The sequence below is a fragment of the Convolutriloba macropyga genome, chromosome 15, assembly GCF_964194025.1.
Source record: "Convolutriloba macropyga chromosome 15, txConMacr16.3, whole genome shotgun sequence".
NCBI classification, from domain to species: Eukaryota; Metazoa; Xenacoelomorpha; order Acoela; family Convolutidae; genus Convolutriloba; species Convolutriloba macropyga.
This window is the reverse complement of record NC_134482.1, coordinates 907,397-929,592: the sequence shown is the minus strand read 5'-3', so window position 1 is coordinate 929,592 and position 22,196 is coordinate 907,397. Positions and strand designations below refer to the sequence as shown.

General features: G+C 35.8%; 1 protein-coding gene across 1 annotated transcript in view; it reads left to right on the top strand.

The window, feature by feature from the left end:
* LOC142354541 (coagulation factor IX-like) overlaps positions 1-22,196 on the top strand; it is a 42,665-nt gene that overhangs the window by 431 nt on the left and 20,038 nt on the right. Inside the window, exon 2 of the mRNA XM_075406858.1 lies at positions 316-518. Within this exon, the coding sequence (XP_075262973.1) occupies positions 316-518 (203 nt within the window). The remainder of the gene's footprint in view (positions 1-315; positions 519-22,196) is intronic.

Genomic DNA, 22,196 nt, shown 5'->3' with positions numbered 1-22,196 from the left:
CGTACATAATTTTGCGGTGAAATGCGGTGAAATTATGTAATTTCACCGCCAGAGTAAGCGCGGTGAACTTACAAAAATTCACCACAATTCACCGCTAAAAATATGTAATTTCAACGCTATAATAATTAGCTAATAGGATGTATCATTGAATATCCTCCACTAAAACTGGGGTTAACTTCTCGTTAAATCGGTAATTTTTTGTCGAGAAGAAAAACCACAGTACCCAATACGGGTGAAAGGTGATTTACCTTGAATTCTATGAACATTGTTTTGCTGCGCGCATCGCAACGTGAACAAATATGGGCTGAGATTAAGTTTAAGAGTTACAACCCAACCTGTCAACTTAAATCTTCGAGATAGCGGAGAGAGGAGTATTATTGGGGGATATATGTCAAAAGAGCGACCTTTCTTCGTCTATATCTGGGCTGGAGACAAGTCGTCTTGTGGAGGAAGTGTCATCGCACCCTACTGGGTTCTAACCGCAGCCCATTGCGTATTTCCGAATATAACTAAATCAGGTAAAAGTCTCATCAACCTGTTCTGTGGGCAATCGTTCTTAACTTGTAAGTACCCTTTTTTTTGTTTGAGAGCGAAATTATTTGAGTTATTGAATTATTTCAGCTGTTGTCTAGTTTAGCAAGTCATAGCATACACAACGACAAGTTTAAGACAATAGTTGTTTTAGCTGGTATTCAAACTGAAGTAAACAAGAAAGAAGGGCATCAAGTAAACATGTCGTAACACACCATTCGGATGTTTGTTTTTTTTTGTTGGATCGTTGCTTTTTCCATATGGAGATATATTAGCTGAATCACCTTATTTGCCATTTTGGTACTCTTTTTCAACTCATCACAGCTTAGAACTGGTTTGGAACAAAAAACTCGCTCCTAATTGGATTAATATTGGGAAACCATAAGACTAAGGGCACAAATCATCTTCTTGATATATATAGGTTTGTATTTCAAATTCTAGAGAACATGGGTCGAAGATTTTCCCCAAAAATAACGGAGAAAGATTGTAAAGAGTGTGAAAAAAGATTTTTACACAGCCAGTTCTCCGCTTAATAATGAAGGAAAGAGTGTAATTTGAAAGTAACTTTAAGAATTAAATGGGGAATAAAAGTAAAAATTCTTATTTTAACACCATTTATTATTTACTCAAGAGCACTTGGTTTTGGACTATTTTATATTTCTTCAGACGCTGGACCTGGATTCTTAAAATAGTTCCTGGTTCGATTCTTCTTAGTTCTGGGTATTTTATTGGAAAAAAATGTTCCCATTACAGTAATCTTTTTAGATATCTCGAAATATGGTCTGATTAACGACAGTATCACATTCCATTAAAAACATTCCTTCAGAGAAAAAGTTGCAAACAATCAATTAAAAAGCTTCCCTTGGAAAAAAAAGACGCAGAATCAAAAATATGAGCGATTTGTAACAATGCAAAACTCTTACAAGTTGATTCAAAATCTGCAACAATTGTGCGGGAAAAAGCACGAAGAAATTTATTTAGAATGTACATAATGTTTAAAATGTTTTGTGCGGATTAAACATAATTGAACAGATTCCTCTCCCAGATCTCATCAAAGCGTTTTTCAAGTACTTGGAGAATCTAATCCCACTCCTGCAATTTTTAAGCCCAAGGAAAATGAAAACGGTAATGTCTTTTCAAGTTAAAATCAGATAAAGCCTATGAAATAAAAATCCAATGATTCTAATACGGACACTGTCGTAGATGGAATCTAGTTGAACTAACGAGTGTCGGGGTCCCCTAATATGGGTTGTTCATCGCTATTTCATACAAGAACAGCGATAAATCAAATTAAGCCCCGAATATTACTATTTAATGGTTATGAAAAAACCAAAAAAAAACTTTTATGTTTTAATATGAACAACACTCCACATACTATGTTTTTTTTTCACATATAAGTGATAGCTAAGCGTTGATTTTATGTTCAACTGAAACAAATTTCTCTCATGTGTTATTGGTGTTTCTTTAAATTCCTATTAGTTGATCATTGTTCTTTGAGATAACCATATGGCCCTACAATAGTATTTTGTTGGCTACTATCTGGTGTAAAGTTCTAAAAATTCAAATTTTTAAAATATTTTTTACATAGTTGGGCTTCCAAATTAATCAATTAGACGCCTCGCAAAATAGGTTCATTTTTTACCCCATTTGAACAAACCTTTGAAGTTTTCTTTTTATAGGTTTTCTTCTTTTTGAAGCAGAAAACATCGTTAAACTTGTAATTTTTGTTAAAATTAGGAAGTTTCAAATGATTGTTGAATCATTTAGTGAAAGTCTAGCAACAGAGCAAAAATACCTTTGTTTAGTCGGATTGACATACGGATCTGAAGTGGCGTATTTGTCTGCTATATACCCTTTGCGTATTTTTTCCTGTTACAATCTGCCGTTCTGAAACGCTAAATCAAAATAAATGAAGTTATTTGTGTAACTAGAATACGAAGTATAATGTATAACAGATAAGGATTAAACTTCAACTTACACAGAACTCATCTGCAGATAAGCTCTGTAGAATTTGTTAAGCTTTGGAGTATTTTGTATCAATTCAGACGCTGAGCCTGGATTTTTGAAATATTTTCTGGTAATCCTCTTAGTTCCGGAAAACTCGTTAAAAAATATGCTCCAATCACAGTGATTTTTTTGTTATCATGAAATCTGATCTGATTAACGGCATTATCAAACATTCCATTATTAACATTCCCTCAGAAAAAAAATCGTTACCAATCAATTAGAAAAAAAAGAAAAAAAAAGCAGAACCAGAACTTATGAGCGGATTCTAATCTTGCAAAACTCTTCCAGGATGGTTCAAAATTGTCAAAACCTTGCGGAAAAAAAACTTGAAGAAATTTGGTCAGAATGTACATAGTTCTTAAAATGTTTTGTGCAGATAAAACATAATTGAGAAAATTCCTCTCTATCTTATCGATGCAATAATAAAAAACTTGGAGAATCTCCTCCGACTCCTGCATTGTTTTGAGCCTCAGAAAAATGATAAGAATATTTTTTTCAGGCTAAAATTAGAAAAAACCTTAAAAATCAAAATTTAATCCAATGATGTTAAAAACAACCCTGTCGAAAAGGACATCTAATTGATAAACTTGGAGTCCAACTTGTGCAAAGTATCTTTCAAAATTTAAATTTCATGACTATTTTTCACCAAACAAGTTGTTTTCAAATAACAAATGTCGGGGTTCATCTAAACCTTATAGGTATTTCATTGTTGTTTCATACAAGAGCAACGATACGTCAACTTACGCCCCCAAAAATTACATTATAATGGTTATGAAAAAACCAAAAAAAGCTTTTGTGTTTTACTATGAACAGTAATATAGTGTCTTACAGGGAACGCTACGGGGGGGGGGGACATTTGTGTAACCCAGTGTTTGCAACGGGGGGCACACGAAAAATTGTTCGAATTTTTGGTAGTTTTTTTGGCGTTTTGTTTAGAGCAGTCCCCCGTTGCAAATGTCACCCCCCTTGCATGCCCTGTAAGTCACTGTATTCTTCTTCTGATTTTCCGGTATAAAAATGAAACCTTTTTTGTTACCGCAAAAATTGTATTCGAATACTTCAAGTTAATAACACACGGAGAATGCTTTCTGGATTTCCCTTTAAATATTCTCAACACTTTTACGGTCATTTCTTTTTGTTATTTGGTTTTGTTTTGGTTTTGTAAGTTTCAACTCCCTACTTAATTTATATTTCCCTCATTCCTTCGCAATTGCGTTCGGGTCATTTCAATCCTCTACTCTTCTTATTTGTGTACTAATTATAGTTGAAAAAATGTTCACTCAATTTCGCCTGAAATACGTTCTTTTAATTAGAAAATGGATTGTACACATTTGAATGCTTGAAAGCAGCGAGAGAAAACTTCAAACAAAGATTGTCTGTGTGTGTGATAAAATGGTATTCAGTGTACTATGAAACGCGTAACAACGCTGGTTTGAGAATGGCGTTGAGATAAAGAACAAAATAGTTTGTCTGTTTCTAGCACAAACACTTTTGTATGTTTGATGGCATTTAATTAGAAAACTGTAAAATTTTCTTCTGTTTCGTATCTAACGTATTAAGCACGCCAACTATTCCAAGCCACCCAACTTTTTAATGATCTCTGCCCATGGTGCCAGAATGGAATTGTTGTGTATGAAGGTTTTAAAAAAGCGAGATAAAGCTAAGTTTTGCAAGCTGCAAAATTGATAGGAGGTTTTAAGCTGCTTGAAGGCAAAGACAATGTTTAAATTGAATGTCACAAAGTTTACCACTACTATTACTTCTTTCAAGGGATTTCTCCTCTAAGGAGAGCTAAAAACTTATTATTGTTCCAACAAAATCACAACATTTTTATGGTGTTTAAAAGCCTAATTACTCCTAAATGTATCCGTTGAACAGACTACCCAGCTCGAAACAATTTATCTGTTCATAATTTGTTTTCCAGTTAAATTTTCAACTATTTTCAGAACTGTAATTTTTTCAACGACTTGAAGTCGAAACAAAGCAAAAAGCACTACTGATGAAATTTCAAACGATAGTAGCTTATTCTAAAGTTTATATGAGAATTGCAATTGCAAAAATCAACAACTGTTTCAATTTTCTCACATATTTCTAATATTTAAAACGATAATCTATGTAACACAAAAACTTCTTCGAACAAAATTTTCAAACAGTTTTTATTTAGATTTTTACAGACAATTGTCTATCAAACAAACCTTTTTCATCGATTTTCCTTTCACAAACTTTCGGTTATCAGAAACCCTCAAATTTTTGGTACCAGCAGAAACTGAAGACAGCAAGCAAGGTAACTAGTTTTTTGTCTTTATTCTCCTAACTTTTCCAATGTTTGTATATTTTTCAAATCTGAACATCTGGATTGTGAAGTTTTTCAATTTTCTACTGTAAATTAAACAAGCAACATTTAAATTCGACAATAGAGCTAGTATCAATTATAATATTATGAACATTAATACATTTCAAGTACCAATCTGAACCACTTTCGATTAAGTAGAAGCGTCGTCGTTTACAACTATGTTTATAAATTTGTTGAGTTGGTGTTTCTTCTCCTATTGATGTTGACTGCTCTGTTGATTTCATTATTCTTTCTTTTCTTGATTTACGACGACTAATTTCTATTTGTTGTTCAAAATCGCTTTCTAATCCAGATTCTTCGATAGCTTCATGAATTGTGAATGGGTTTCTTTCCCCACTGTCATCGCTACAAATTTTTGTTGCAATTTCTTCATCAAAATTCACCAAGTCACCCTCTATTTCACATTCAGTGTCACTGATCTGTTGATAGAAACCGGGATCAGGAGGTGTGAAAAAAAAAATATTCATCTTGCTGAACAATTGTTCCATCTGATAATTCAAATGTAGAGTTCGGGTTAATTTGATACCCTTAATCATTTTGTTCTTCAATATCCGTCACACCCTAATCATCATCCAGTGCTGTTTCTTGATACATTGCGTTCTCCCGAATTGCTTTATGACCTTAGGGTAGTGAGATTATTGAGTCAATGTAATACCGCTTGTCACAAAGGCGGTCAGTGCTATTTTGTTTGTCTCAATTGGATAAAGCTGGTGATTAATCGAACCGATTCTGTAGTTTAGCGTCCTAATCAAGCCATGATCCCCCATCAAAACTGATTTAAACACGTTTTGGGTGAGTCGAGCCTGAGCGTATTTAGTGATTCTTTTAACAGATATTTTCTGCTAATCTGTAAACAAAACAAAAATTATGCAATATCATGATTACGTTTTGTTTTTCAAGTTTTTGGCTTTTCTTCATGACTTAGTTTTTTGTCTCAAAATAATGAAAAACTTAACATTTTTCAATAACCAATGCATTGCTTAGGATATATTAGATGTTATCTTACAAAAGAAAAAGAATGTGATAACTAACCTTCAGTTGTGATGGAGTACATTTTTGATTTGAGAGCACAGAAGCTTTGTATCGGTCGTCCCTTCATCTCGTCTTTGCATTTCAATACAACCATCTTTTTTTTTGTCATCGAACAAATTGTTGTCCCGCTCATAATTTGAGAAGTCAAACTTCTAATTCAAATCATTTGATTCCTTTAGATCCTTGTACAGATCAGGTGTTCGGATTTCATAGGTCAGCGAATTTGTGTCTGAGTATAATAACGAACAATCCAAATGTTTTTCCATGGTGCTGTAACGGAAGTCAAACATAAACATTCCGACAAGTCCAAAATTGTTGCCTCAACTATTGTTGGTTTGTTCCAGACAATTTTGTACTTCCGCATTGTCACCGTGACCAACTCATTCGAAAAAATTTTCACTGTTTTCACGTTGAACTTTTCTGTGCTCCTGCACAACTCTTTTTATGTACGAACTAGTGAAATTGACTGATGGTTTCTTTTACTTCTCACAACATTTACCATAAGCGCAGTTTGACATCAGCTTGAAAAAATTCTCTTCAAATTTAATAGCTGCACGCTGGCACATACCTGTGTTCAGATCAATGTAAGGTAAAAACCATTTGCTTTGGGTAAATTTGAGACAACGATGAACTTTCGACTTTCAGGCCCAATGAAACATAAAGGTTCAGAGTAATAAAATGAAGTGTATAACGCTCATTGTTGTAAAGACTCTGTTTTAAATTTCGAATTGATACTCAATCAACCAATATGGTTTGACAAATTCTTTTTTTGGGGCCAACGAAAAGTCTTTGTGATTGCCATGTAGGTCTTCTGGATTTTCAAGATCACATACCACAATTAAACCCCAGTGACTGTCATCAACAGTTTCGAAAATTGTTTACAAATTCGTTGCTGAATCACTCTCAAAGCCTCCAAGTGGGGGTCTGAACGTCTTCATAATGCCTCCATACAAGTTGTTAGCATCTATAATTAGGCCAAAACTATGCTCTTTGTATGGATTGAATGTGTTCGGAAGATACTCATTTTTAGCTTTCAAAAGACGTTTTGCAAACACGGAAGCCACACCACCTCGCATCAAATTTTCAACAAATTCTAAGTGGTCTCTGTTAGTGGGTAATTCGAGTTGGGTCCGCAAATTTTTAGGAACGCTTCTCCGGCAAGATTTGGTGCCGAAAAATATTGAGCGCAGTCTAACCCATATGTTTGAAAGCAAAAGTACGACTCTTTTCAAACACGTCTGCTAGCTGCAATGTGTCTACTGATAAGCATAGATCATGATACTCACCCAAATTGAAGCAATCAAAATTTCCAAAATATTGTTGCGCTTTTTCTAATTCAGATTGTGTTATGGACGGAATGTTGTTGTCACCTGACAATGAATTTACCCAATTGTTCAGAGGTGGATGTTTCGATTCTATAAATGGGTTAAAAGAGTCTATGAAGGAGTACGGATAAAATCCTGATTTCCAGGACTGATATTTTTCAAGTGCTGATCTAAAATTTGGAAATTATCGCCTGGCAGTGATTCGACCAATTTTTCTAGCGAAGTGTTCATAAATCTGAAAGAGTCCAAAAATTGCAGATCCCCATACACTTGAATGATCCTGTTTGTTCGGTCTAAATGTTCTTCAATGAAAACTTTTAGCGTTGGGCTTATATATGTCTCATCAGTGTTTGGTATAACTTTAGATTTGTTTTTGGTATGGCATTTATGTAACGAATTGCAAAAATGGTGTAAATCGTAATGACTTAAATTATGATCAATAGCAGGAGTGATATGTTGAGTTTTCCTGTTGACATTGCAAAGATCATGAGCCTGGCCCAGAAATTCCCACTGAAATGACAGTAATCCAAAAGTTTAATATCATTATCGTCAGAATCTCTTTCACAAATTCAACAGCTTTTTGCGTTCGATTTTTTGTTTGGTTTATCGGAATAGTTTCGGAAAAAACACGGTGCTGTTGTTTTCTGTAATAAATATCAAGAGCCAGTTTCTCCATTTGATCTACAAAATCTACCATACAGTCAGTTGCAATCTGTATCTGTAAAGTCTTGGGTTATTGTGTTCAACTACAGCGAAGCAGTACCCGCTTGGCGTATGCTTTTCTATTAACCTGGAATGAATTTTGTGTCTGGGTCATTTGATAAGTTGTGAAATTTTTCCAGGATAGATTCAATGTCATAGTACACTACAATTGGTGAAAACATTTTTGCTCTAGGCTTTTTGAGGGTTAGTTCCTTCTTGGCAGGCATGGCAATAAACGCTGCGTAGTAATCAAAATACAGATTTTGATGTTTTTTCGATAATTCTGGGCTGCTACAAAGGTGAAAGCAGTTCTTACAAGCAGCCAAACGGATATCAATTGTTATACCTCTTATGTTTGCTATCAATTTTTCTAGATTTTTTATCAAAACATAGTGATATCGCTGGCCAGAAATCAGAAGTACATCAAGGACCAGATTGTATCTTTTCTTGGATACTCTGATAGGCAATAGCTGTTTTTATTGATATCGAAAACGTTCCCATTTACATGTTCAAACGTCTTAAATGAGTCAATTTTATCAATAGCTATTTGCATCTCATACTCGTTTTGAGCATGATGAGCAGTCCTGTTTGTACTGCTGTACAGAGCTGGACTTGTGATCAGGCGCCATGAGGTTGATTCTATGCGGGGGCCCTACTTCATGTGGTATGCTGCAGTGTAGCAGTAGAGGAAACAGTTCGAGTTGTTTATGTTGAGCAGATGTCTGTTGTTAACCAGTTCTGATGGCAGCGCTAGATATGAGGAGCCACGGGTAGGATTGAACTTCACAATTTTTAGTTCCAGGTTGCTTATTTTCCCCAGAACCCATCCACTGCCATTCGATAAAAAGCAGTTGAGAACACAAATCATTTGCTGAACCATCGTGAAAAATTCATCTTCGGATAAACCATCATAGTAGACAGTTTTCATATCAGTTTTCGCAAAAATTGTTGTGTGTTCATCTTCTTTGTCAACTCTTCGATTCAAGAATTTCAACTCTGCTGTCAGTTGAACTTTATGGGCTCCATGGTTTGTTTTGTTTTGTACAATCTCGTCTATCTCCGCGTTCACTGAATTTAGGTAAGTCAGCAGGTCAATTTCCATTGTTGGCTTGATATTGTAAACTTCAACACCGCCGTTGAAGGCTGATTCTACAAGTTTTGACAAACTGTCTCCTTGTCTTAGAGGTTCCTTCTATAACATCCGAGCTCGTGTTGGTCCAGCTTCGCTTGGAGATTCAGATTGTGTTGTTGCATTTGTAGCCCATACAGGTAGTCCGTGCCTGTTTTTCATGTGTTGGAAGAAATTTTCCTTGATCATGAAGCAGTGATTGCAGTATATGCATACACTCTCAACCCGTTCCCCTCCGTGGCGGCTGCGCAGTTACCAGTAAGTCCGAGTAGGCTTGACTTCTGAAAGTGCATTGATTACAGATTAGAGTTGGGAGCTTCGGCTCCATTTTGTGAATTAGTTATAAGTGTCTTCTCAGACTTCTTTTTTCGGAGAATTCTCGATCGCAATGAGGACAAGGAAGAGTCATTTTTTCAGGGTTTTTTGGTTTCTGTGTTCTACTTGAGAAAAAAGACCAAGTAGTTGCTGAGAGATCCAGAGTTTTTGTGATTAACTGGTTAATATCTTTTTATTATTACAATTTTTCCTGGAGCTCTGTTTGTGGTTAACATTTTTGTGTAGGATTTTTGCTCGCGGAATAAATGACTAGAAGTTCCTAATTTCGTTTACAGTTTCTCTTGAATTTATTAGTTTCCCTAAACCTGAAAAGTTATAATAGTCTTAGATACTTGGTTATTGTTTCACCTATGCAAGCTTTTATACCTATCCTAGTAAATGCAAACCATGAACACGCTTTTTATTAATATTATTATGTCTGTAGGAGTCTATAATTGTTTTTGTTTAGTTGTAGTTTTCACAGCATGACATAAGCGCTTTGCGATTCTGTTTTTGTTTCAAGGCAATGGTTACTTATTTGTTACTCACGAATAATTTTAGCTATGATTATAACTATAATGTTTTAGTACAAGACATAACCTTAATAAGTTAAACCAATAGAAAATAGGAAATTGTAATACATTTCAGATGTCCTCGTCATCTGAAGGAAGTCCATCCCGCTGGATTGCAACAGGTGTTGGTGCATACTAAAGACGGAGGGATGCAGCAACACAGTGGGTGGACAGATTGGGAATTCGAACGGCAGTTGGCAGGGCGATCAGATTGAGAGGCTTATTGCTTCTCAAAATCGTCTTGCCGCTGCCATCGAATTCCAAGGATGGCAAACTGCGAAGCTGGTGGAGGTACTTCAAATGCAGAGTGCCGATTCTGCACGATGCCTCCGATGTGGTAGATGGGGTCATCTTGCTTCGACCTGCGGCCGATCCTGACTATTTCTTGTTTGTTTCCAACTATCTGTCTCATTTACTGACCAATATTTTCCTCTTAACAAATAATATAATTTATGCGTGTCTTTTATAAAAAAAGACTTTTGATTTGCAAATATTTCAGCTCAACTCACCTACAATACTTTTTGAACTCTGAAGGTAGCTGAAATCGTTGATCAGTTTGTTATTCAATACTTTAATTTGAAAAAACTAAAAGTCTCGATAGCGTTAATAGAATAGTAGCTGAACCAAAAAAATTAATTAAAATTATTTGTATGTTCTTGCATTTAATAATTTTATACAACACACAGACACTCAAACAATTCCCATCCAAATTGTAATCTTAGTTTTGATTAGAGTTTTCGTTTTTTGCCTGCATAATCTTCGTAGAATAGAACTCTATCACTCCGTTTCAAATTGTTTTCTGTGGGAGCATATGTAATTGGTGGTGTTTCTTCGATTAGCGGTGATTGACATTGCATTGTAACATCTATACTACTGTTCTCACTACTGTCAACAATGGCTGCCATGCTTGGTAAATGTTTGAATTGAGGACTTTTTTTCGTACAGTTTTCGAAAAGAGACGGTGACGTTGGACTAAGTAGGTTCATAGTTCCTTGAGAGTCTTCAATTGAATTTTTCTCACAAGAACTTGATACTGCTTGTTGTAAAAAATCATCTCGTTTTTCTTGGTTTTTTATACCATAGATAGAATCTAATTGATGTAAAACACGATTTGTATCTTCTTGATTATCGTAAAAAGGGACCGTTGAACAATCCATTTCATAGATGGATTTCAAAGTTGCACTGTCGAGAATACAGGGGTCTAAAATAAATTCCTATTCAAGTCCAGGAATTAGGTCAACGTGTGAAAGAATTCCAACTGATGATCTGGTTTCTGATAGAAAGAGAAGCAAGTGATCGTAGACGTATTTGGGGAGCAATATCTTTTTAAAATCCAACCACCGACTGTTTTTTCGATGAAAAGCAGTTAAGGACACAAATCATTTGCTGAACCATCGTGAAAAATTCATCTTCGGATAAACCATCATAGTAGAACGTTTTCATATCAGTTTTCGCAAAAATTGTTGTGTGTTCATCTTCTTTGGTCAACTCGTGGATTCAAGAGCTTCAAATCTGCTGTCAGTTGAACGTTATGGGCTCCATGGTTTGTTTTGATTTGTACAATCTCGTCTATCTCCGCGTTCACTGAATTTAGGTAAGTCAGCAGGTCAATTTCCATTGTTGGCTTGATATTGTAAACTTCAACACTGCCGTTGAAGGCTGATTGTACAGGTTTTGACAAAATGTCCCCTTGTCTTGGGGGATCCTTCTATAACATCCGAGCTCGTGATGGTCCAGCTTGGCTTGGAGATTGTGTTGTTGCATTTGTAGCACATACAGGTAGTCCGTGCCTGTTTTTCATGTGTTGGACGAAATTTTTCTTGTTCATGAAGCAGTGATTGCAGTATATGCATACACTATCCACCCCTTCCCCACCGTGGCGGCTGCCGCAGTGACCAGTAAGTCCGAGTAGGCTTGACTTCTGATATTGCATTGATTACAGATTAGAGTTGGGCGCTCCGGCTCTATTTTGTGAATTAGATATAAGTGTATTCTCAGACTTCTTTTGTCGGAGAATTCTCGATTGCAATGAGGACAAGGAAGAGTCATTTTTATCTAAGTGAGAGAAAAAAAGACCAACTAGTTGCTGAGAAATTCAGAGTTTTTGTGATTAACTGGTTGATATCTTTTTATTATTACAATTTGTCCAGGAGCTCTGTTTGTGGTTAACATTTTTGTGTAGGATTTTGCTCGCGGAATAAATGACTAGGAGTTCCTAATTTCGTTTACAGTTTCTCTTGAATTTATTAGTTTCCCTAAACCTGAAAAGTTATAATAGTCTTAGATACTTGGTTATTGTTTCACCTTCGCAAGCTTTTATACCTATCCTAGTAAATGCAAACCATGAACACGCTTTTTATTAATATTATTATGTCTGTAGGAGTTTATAATTGTTTATGTTTAATTGTAGTTTTCGCAGCATGACATAAGCGCTTCGCGATTCTGTTTTTGCTTCAAGGCAATGATTACTTATTTGTTAATCACGGAAAATTTTAGCTATGATTATAACTATAATGTTTTAGTACAAGACATAACCTTAATAAGTCAAACCAATAGAAAATGTGAAACTGTAATACATTTCAGATGTCCTCGTCATCAGAAGGAAGTCCATCCCGCTGGATTGCAACAGGTGTTGGTGCATGTTAAAGACGGAGGGATGTAGCAACACAGTGGGTGGACAGATGGGGAATTCGAACGGCAGTTGGCAGGGCGATCAGATGGAGAGGCTTAGTGGTTCTCAAAATTGTCTTGCCGCTGCCATCGAACTCCAAAGATGGCAGAGTGGTTTGTTTCTAACTATCTGTCTCATTTACTGACCAAGATTTTTCTTTTACCAAATAACATAATTTATGCGTGTCTTTCATAAAAAACAATCTATTGATTTGCGAATATTTCAGCTCAACGCACCTACAATACTTTTAGAACGCTGATTGTCGCTGAAATCATTAATCAGTTTCTTGTTCAATTCATTAATTTGAAAAACCTAAAAGTCTCGATTGCGTTAATATAATTGTAGAGGAACCAAAAAAATTAATTGAAATTGTTTTTATGTTCATGCATATAATAAATTTTTACAACACACAGACACACAAACAATTTTCATCCAAATTGTAATCTTAGTTTTGATTAGAGTTTTCGTTTTTTGCCTGCATAATCTTCGTAGAATAGAACTCTATCACTCCCTTTCAATTTGTTCTTTTTTGTGGGAGCATATGTAATTGGTGGTGTTTCTTCGATTAGTGGTGATTGACGTTGCATTGTAATATCTATGTTACTGTTCTCGCTACTGTCAGCAATGGCTGCCATGCTTGGTAAACGTTTGAATTGAGGAGTTTATTTCGTACATTTTTTGAAAAGAGACGTTGACGTTGGACTAACTAGGTCCATAGTTCCTTGAGAGTCTTCAATTAAACTTTTCTCACAAGAACTTGATATTGCTTTTTGTAAAAAATCATCTCGTTTTTCTTGTTTTTTTTTATACCATAGATAGAATCTCATTGAAGTAAATCACGAATTGTATTTTCTTGATTATCCTAAAAAAGGACCGTTGAACAATCCATTTCATAGATGGATTTCAAAAATGCACTGTCGAGAATACAGGGGTCTAAAATAAATTCCTATTCAAGTCCAGGAATTAGGTCAACGTGTGAAAGAATTCCAACTGATGATCTGGTTTCTGATAGAAAGAGAAGCAAGTGATCGTAGACGTATTTGGGGAGCATTATCTTTTTGACATCCACCCACTGACTGTTTTCTCAATTTTATTCAGTGGCTACACATCGGCGTTGATACTTTTCAAGAAATAAATATCTATGGTGGAAAAAGCCAGACTTTTGGAGAATCATAACCGAGAAAACCATTTTGGTCTAAAATAGCAAAATGATTTTCGAATTTGAACAAATTTGAAATTGTAAATTGCACAATATTCGCTTAAACTAGCCTTTTGCTAAAAGAATGAACAACTACTCGGTGCGGTGTCTAGTACATGTATTCGAAATAAGATTGTATGTTTGTGTGTGTGTGTGAATGTGTGTGTGTGTGCTTAAGGAGTGTGTACATGTGCTGATTATTTTATGAGTTTGTCTAAGATCATATGTGAAGTAGGTATTGAGTATTGTAAAGAAATTGATTCATTTTCTAAAATTAGGCAACAGAAACAAGTTGTAATATATAGGTTATGACATAAGCGAATGAAAAAGATTGTGCGTATTCTGACTATTCTTTGTCGATTTGTGAGAGCGAAAACCGAACTGTTACAGCATAAGTAAAGACCTATGATAATACCGGTACATACGTGTTCCTGACATTGTACAAGCGCAATGAAGTTGGTGATATGAGTTTTAGTCAACAAATATCATTGTGTTTATCAGAATTTCAACAGTTAGCAGCAAAATTGGAAAAAAACTAAGCGATTGTTGTCGAAAAACCCTGAAAATCATCAGTTTCCTCTGAAATTCAAAGAACCAGATGAGAACGAGCTAAAAGCATGTACTGAAATGAAAAAGAGAGCTGTTAAGTCAGACGAAGAGAAAGAAAATTTGTCAACCACTGAAAATTGTAACTTGAACTGATATCGTGATTGAGAAATCATCGATTGCGTTGCATTTACTACAACATGGTTGAAGCTATGTGTGAACAGTCTCCAGACTTTTTTGAAAAATTTAGAAAGTTTTTCAAGTTTTACATTTGTTATACATTACCCGAATTGGTTTTCTCTTCAACAGACGACGAAAGCAATTATGCCTAAGCAAAACACTCAACAGAAGACACATGCAAATTTATGAATGAAATCAACACCGGCATCCCTTCTCAGTATCATGATTTAGTTGAAATTGAAAAACTTTCTACTGAGCAACGAAAGTCAATATCGTCAAAATTCTTTGGAGCACCGTGTGTGTTCACGTGCTTCAAGGAACTCATTTCAATTTTGAAAGATTATGTTGCTCTGGTACCAAAAGTGAAAAATTTGACATCAGTGGTTTTATACAATAAGTATTACAACCTAGAAACACCAGGTCAGCGTTCAAGAAAGAGATTAACCCAATTTTGTGTTCAATCACACTACAAACGGACTCAACAAACTCAAACTAACTTGTTACCCTTTGCTACTATCAATCGTATAACAAATGATCTTTTTTGCTCTCCTCATGGTGTAGTTTCATGTTGAATTCTAAACATAATGCAAAGTGGTTATGGTGAATTTGATTTCAAGACCGAGGATTATATATTCAAATTTTCAATGGATAGTAGTTATAATTTGATTGAACTTTTCCTCTAATGTTTTAACTTTAACCTCTGTAACTTTGGAAAAGAATGGTGGATTTTTAAAAAATGAATTACAACATGTGTTCACTAAATCGCATTAAGTCATTTTCATTTGTAAAAATCAATGGTGAAACTTTAAAACTGAACAAAACATGAGCTATGTAAATACAATAGAGACCACAAAGAACACAGTCAATCGGTTGAATAGGTTGTGATTTGAATACTTAATTAATTTGTGAATACATTTGACACACTCGTTCAAAAACTTCTTGATAGTTTTCGATAGGGTATCCCAGAGGGTCTGCAAAGCGTCCTTTGTTTCTTCGTCTGCATAGTAGAAGCCAAAGTGTTCCTGACTCTGACGATTCGGATGCTTTAACAATAATAAAAATCTCTGGTTTGAGTTTAGGGAAGTTGTCAGCTGCAAACACGCCCGTAAATTTATGCATGAGATGATTGCATTTTTGTACGAATGTAAAAATTTCAAAACTATTCATGTCCTGGGTAAGTTATAAGGAAGCATAGTCTTGGGTAGCATTTTTTGTTACTTTATGGTCTGAAGTGATATAAATCGTTGAGTTGCTCTCACCTAAAAGAAGAATTTCTACATTTTCAGCTAATGCTCGGGAAAATGTGAGGTCGACGTATATTGAACAGTTAGTTAGTAAATTTGTTTACGTTATGTTGTTGAAATAGGAATGCCTACAATAGGTAAACCGCTACGGTATATAGTGACTTCTGACAAATTGAAGGCTCTGTAACGAAAGGGATTTGTTCGGTTTGTAGCTAGCTAAGCTTGATTAGTTATCATTGTAATTTTTATCCGACGTACTGGTTCCTTCAAAAATACATCTTATTGGCGCCATTTTTGAACACATGTCGTAGCCAGAAACGTTCGAGGTGGAACTTCTGTGAAATCATACACAGCAGGTGTCTTCATTAGTTGTTTTTCAAGTGCTCCCAGAACATAATCTGTAATGTTCATTTTTCTAACGTATAAATTGGCTTGTACTATTTTAACTTTATAATTTTTTGCTGCCGCCTCCGCTATAGATTAAAACTCATTCGAGCTTCTTCGGAAAAAAAATCGTAGAGTTACACCACTCAGAAGCTGTTCATCACAAGTCAAAATGTCACAGGCCGGCTTACCAATGAAAGTGGTATCAACTGATTGAGCAACCAGTGCCTTACGCTCACCAACATCTGTAGCACGGGTATCGGCGCCGTTAACTTGCTGAGGTTCGACTTCGTAATAATATCCTTGACAGACCGACCAAGTGTTTTTAGCACTGTCTCCATGAGAAAATTCGGTTTCAATGAAACCCTTGTGTGCATAATTACCATTTGTTTTAGAAAATTTAATACAACTAGCCGTAACAGTACATTCAGAGAAGAGGGAGTGAAGGGTATTGTTTACAAAATAAGGGGTATCTCAATTGGCGGCTTCAGTTCCTGCACGTGGGTCAGCATCATTGGCTTGGGTAATTTTACATTTGATCTCCAAAACAATTTTTTGAAGGTCAATAAAATTGTTGCGATCACATATAACCTGAAATTCTAAGACCGGACCGTCGGGTGAGAAAGGTGGTCCAATTTTCTGTGTGAAAGCATTCTTGAAAGTAACCAGAAGTGGTGGTTTCTCGAAAACATCTAGAGTTGTGTGTGTTGCATCGAAGGGTAACAGGTTGGTAATCATTGTTTACATTTGAGGAAAAATCAGAGCGACTGCGCGTGACTGGGTTTTTCAGTGAAATGTTTGACGCCGGAACTTTTGTAGGGGAACTGTTTTTTTTTGTCTGCTTACTTTTGAAACCCGCGCTTTTTTCTTCTCGCATTTGGTTTTTGATTCTCTTTTGAACTGATTTTCGCCTTCTTGTGCGGTAGGCTTCCATTGAACCTCCAACCTGTTTCCGTAGAGATTTAGTGACGGTGCTTTTGAGCGCTTTTTTGGGAGTTTTGAGCTTGAGAGCTACCTCAATTAGCTCGGGAGCAGCCTGAAGTTATAACTCTTTTCCAATACGTTTACCAGCCAGCAGGTAGCACAAATTTCCGTGCAATAAGTAGGGCTGCTTGCCCAATTCCAGCGGCAAGGGCACATAAACCACTTCCTCGTTGTCTATAATGTCCCAAAAATAAGGTGATACAGCTTGCTGCGCTTAGTATGCATCCATTCAAAAACTATGGGTAGAATTTTTTAAAGCGTAAGGTCAGAATAACTTTTCCGGTCCCTGCAAACGGGACTGAGTTAGCCGTTTCACTACGGAATTGAACTGCAATACACTGTATACTTTTTGTCAATAGCTTGTTTAATCCAAATTACTGAAAACTATGCTGTGACTGCGCTCAACAATGCAAATGTAACCGTTTTTCAATCGTCTTTTTGTGTCAATGATCCTCAAAAAAGTAGCTTTTGAGTGTCCATCGTATTGGTAATCGATAATATCGAGGTAAATATACATGAATTCAAATCCAGCCGAGAGGTCAAAGGGGTAATCTGAGTCATGTTTATTAACATTATTCAACAACTGCAGATAAGGCTTTGACTTGAAGCCAATGTGGAAACCTAGCCTTCCGTCTTGAGATCCTTTAAAACCGAGCAAACTCGGAATTTGCGGCGTGGGGACGTTTTTCCTTATTCTTAGTTTTTGAATGTTAAGTTAAAATGCCCAGTTAATTTGTTAACTTTTGCTTTCATTTCCAGCTTCAATTGATTATAGAGCTGTTGAATCAATTCTTCGACATTTTCATAGGCTCCTTTCAAAACACTTGCTCTTTCACCAGGATAAACTTTATAAACAGTAAATTTACTGTTTGTTCGGTTTTCTGGTTTTTCTTTTTTGTCTATACACTCTTACCTCTGTGTCAACAAAATTATAAATATACGCAAAATTAGTTCACTCAGTGCTACGCGCCAGTCACCATCAAGAAATATTTCTTCGCTAAAGAAGTTTTCGAAACAGGCAAGAGTGTTGTCTGTGAAAACGCTCATAGAAGCAGATGTGACAAGATAACGGGTGAACTCGCCTTCTCAAAAATCTCTTTGGCTCGTTATCAGGATCGTATGAAAGCTAGAACTATGTTTCGATGTCGTATTAACTCTGCACGACAGCCTTGTTCAACTCAGCTTCGTAAAATTTTCCGAGAGTAGGTTCAGCGTTTTTGTCTAATAAACTTGAAGTTGGCGGGTTTTTAGTTGGAATTACTTTTATTTCAAACAACTCGTCTGTAAATGTTCGCTTATATCCTTTTCGAAACGTTTTATCTGCTTTTAAAATCCTCACAAAATCTCCAATACTTTATTTAGGTTGTTTTTTCCTGCATGATGATGCATCTGTTGTAAGGGAGCCAAAATAAGGCCATCTTTTTTCGTTATCTTGTTAGGAGCCATTTTGGTAACCCTGTTAGTGCGGCCATTAATTGTGTTCACAAAATCTTGTAGCTTATATAGGAGTTGTCCTCGAGGTATCTATAGATTATGTTTTTCAGTGATATGATATTTTGCCATTTTTTTTTCGCTGTGATTTGTGTATACTTCTGTTCCTTTTTTCTCAGATAAATTTTCGAACGAGCCTTTGAATTCTGTCCCTTGATCAGCCCAGACTTTCTTTGGTTGCTTCACTTTCATAATTTTTTTAAATGCTTCCTCACATGTTGTAGCATACATTGACTTCATTGGTTGTACACGCAAATATTGAGATAAGCAATTGACAGCAACCAGTAAATAACTTACATCCGCGTTGTTTTTTGCGATTTTGTCAACGTGGGCAAGATCCAGAGACCAAATCTCATTCAGATCAAATACTTTGACCTTAAATTGATCAAACTTTTTACGATAAGTTTTTTTTGGTATACGCGTTTTGTGTGTGTAAGATTTTTTGAATCGTCTTATCTGGAAGTTTTGACGCTTTCTGAAGATTTTTTACACTACCGTAGGCTGCCAGACCCTTTCTCTATAATTTTTTCAATCTTTCGTCAGGCGTTGCAACTCTCGACGTTTTATTTGAACGTAAACCAATGCTTGATTCCTCTGGTATTTGGTGGGGTGAAGAGATTTTCTTTGGCGTTGTTGAATTCATCCTTTTCATCGTCGTCCTGGATCTTAAATTGGGACTCATTTTCAAGTGATATTTTTGTTGTTTCATTTCGTGTGGATGTTGAAGATTGTTTCCTTTCTGACTTCAATTGAGTTGTCTCAAGTTTTTGCCTGTCCACAGCTTTTGCGTATTTATTAATTACCATCTCCTCTTCAATGTCAATAGCATTCAAAATGTTCTCATAGGGAGTCAAGTTTTTATCTATTCTCTTTGTTGGTTGTTGAATGTTGTTCAGAAATGTTTTTTCCTTCAAACCTGTGTCACCAAGCGATGTCAAAACAAAGTTGCCGCTGATTGCATCAATTGTAATTTCATCGGAATTTTTAGCAATTTCCAGTACATTTGAGAACCCTATCTAGTTTATGGGCTTCGAGAAATGATAGACCAAAGAGTTCTTTTTTGTACTGTCCCGAGTTCTGCTTTTTATCTGGAGTAGTTTCAATAGATTGTTCTGCTGACTGCTCAGGTTCGCTCTCTGAGTCGATGTCAACTTTGTCCGAATTCTGATTTTGTGTTTGTTAGCGCTTCAGAAATGACAGCTGATGATTCTGGTGTCTAACATTTGGATCATTCGAGTTTCTCTCTAAATACGACTCATCTTTTTGTTTCATTCACATAGCATTTTTCTGGAATCAGAATAAACTCTTCTGCTGTACTGTTTGTTGACATTTTCTAATTTGTAAGGTAATTGTAACAGAAGTAAATAACTTGTTGCACTAATTTGAAACCAAGCTTTGAGAGAAATACAGCCCCCCTCCTTTCCCTCCTTTCTACAGTAGTGGACAATTTTTGAAATTTTTTCATACCTTTTGATTTTTTTCAATCCTAACAGGTACTGCACTCTTAACTATATTATATAAACATTCAGCTATTAAAACCAATACTCTATTATTACGTTTGGATCTCAATGTTTTCCTCAATTGTGTCTTTGATAACTGATTCAAACGTTTTAGCATATAAACTTTTGTCTCGTTCATTGCTCAAGGCTATTTCATCGGATTGTGGAGCTGGTATGTTAAATATTCCCGGGCCGGTAAAACTAGAACGAAATCTTAAACTTTCTGATGTTTTGGGATTCAGGTCTATTAGAAAGTGACCAAAAGCTTCTTTTGTGGACAACTGATAGCAATGACGAAAACATTTTGCACGGTTCAATTGTCTTCCTAAGTAATCAACTTGTTGAACATCACGAATGGACTTGAACAAAATGATAAGAGTGGTGTTCAGGTCAATTGTTCGCGACCATCTATTTTGCTGGAAAATATTGTGTTTTACATTAATTGTAGCTATGTTTTTATCTCTACCAGCAGTTGCCAGCTTTACAAACGTTTTGTTGCTGTAAAATTCCTCGCATGAGTCATCAAAGATAAGCAGACAGTCTTCTAAGTTCATGAGAAAGTCAAAATTTTGAAAACGTAAGAACTGAACTGACAATTTTTTCCTCAAAAGGGGAAACTGAGGTTGGAAGTCTTTATAGCAAAATAAAATTTTTGAAAAGCGTGTTTGAAAAGTTCCCCGAAGTAACATATTGAATATCATTTTTGTTTTTCCAGAGCCAGAGGGTCCCACCAAAGCCATGAAAACCCTATTTTTTGTTGAAAAAATTTTGTTCATAATCTGGGGTTGGGTAAACTGTAGCCTACTAGGTTTGACAGAATAGATATTCATACTGATGTCTCCTCACAAGTAGAGGAAGAGAAAGCGAGTTTGATTATACAAAGTGTCATCAGTGAAAAGAATACAAATATTTGAACAAAGAACACAACCTCTGACCGGGGTACGTTAATGTTAATACAGAATTTCCACGTACTTCTTTCGCGCTCATTAATCGTGTAAATAATCTTTAGCAACGTGTGAAGAGTCAATTTCGTCAATTGCATTATCTTGATCCATTTCAATTTTTATAAAAGTTTATAATAATTTACAAAAATTTTACTTTTCTTCATAAAAATTTCGGTAACGAACAGGTCCTCAGATCTGCTTCTGTTTCTACTAGACGACAGATAAATTTTGAAGGTAATAGGTTAGTTTTTTCGTAATAAATTTAGCTTTGAATTTTTTCTGTTGAAATAAATGAGATTAGAGCTGATGGCAAGGAGGAGCTACATGGTTCCATGATTTGTCAATTGGTTGTTTTGGAAACAGAATTAGCTTGGGTGGACTGAGTTTCTTTAGACGAGAATTCTGGTTGCAATTGTTGCTGCTGTTGTTGCTGCTGCTGATGTTGATTGTGCTGCTGTTGCTGTGGAACTGAGTGTTGTTGATGGTGCTGCTGTTGCTGTTGAATTGGTTGTTGTTGATTATATTGTTGTTAGCACTGATAGTCGTATTGCAGCTGCTGCTGTCAGTTACAAGTTGTTGGCTGTGCTCCACGATAGCTTCCTCTAGTCTGATGGACGAATATGAATTGATCAAGTATGGGCAGAAATGTTGCAAAGTTTACTAACTCTTCTTGAGATAAAACAATTTCCTGCTTGTGCTGCAATGTCTGGTTTTTGAAACCAATTTCTCGTATTTAATCACTGATGTCAGAACTTGACCCGATGTTGTTATCCAAGTTGAGATAGCTAAATTTGGGGATATCAGTGTTTCCAACTTCGATGTATTCTGACTCGTAATCTGATGCTGTTTCCAAAAGTTGAAGCTGCTTTGTTGTTCATCGTTAGCTTGTTCTTTCAACCAATTAGAGACGAAATTAACTTTTCGGCAAACACAATGATTCAAGAGTTTGCCAGCTATCCTGCTTGGGTAATGGTTTTTACATTCTTTGGGTTGTTGCCTCTGGCGTCAAATTTTGGACAACCAATCAGATCCAAGTTAATGGCTCTACAGTCGATCAGGTTTGCCAAGAACTCTGACTTTTTCACCCTG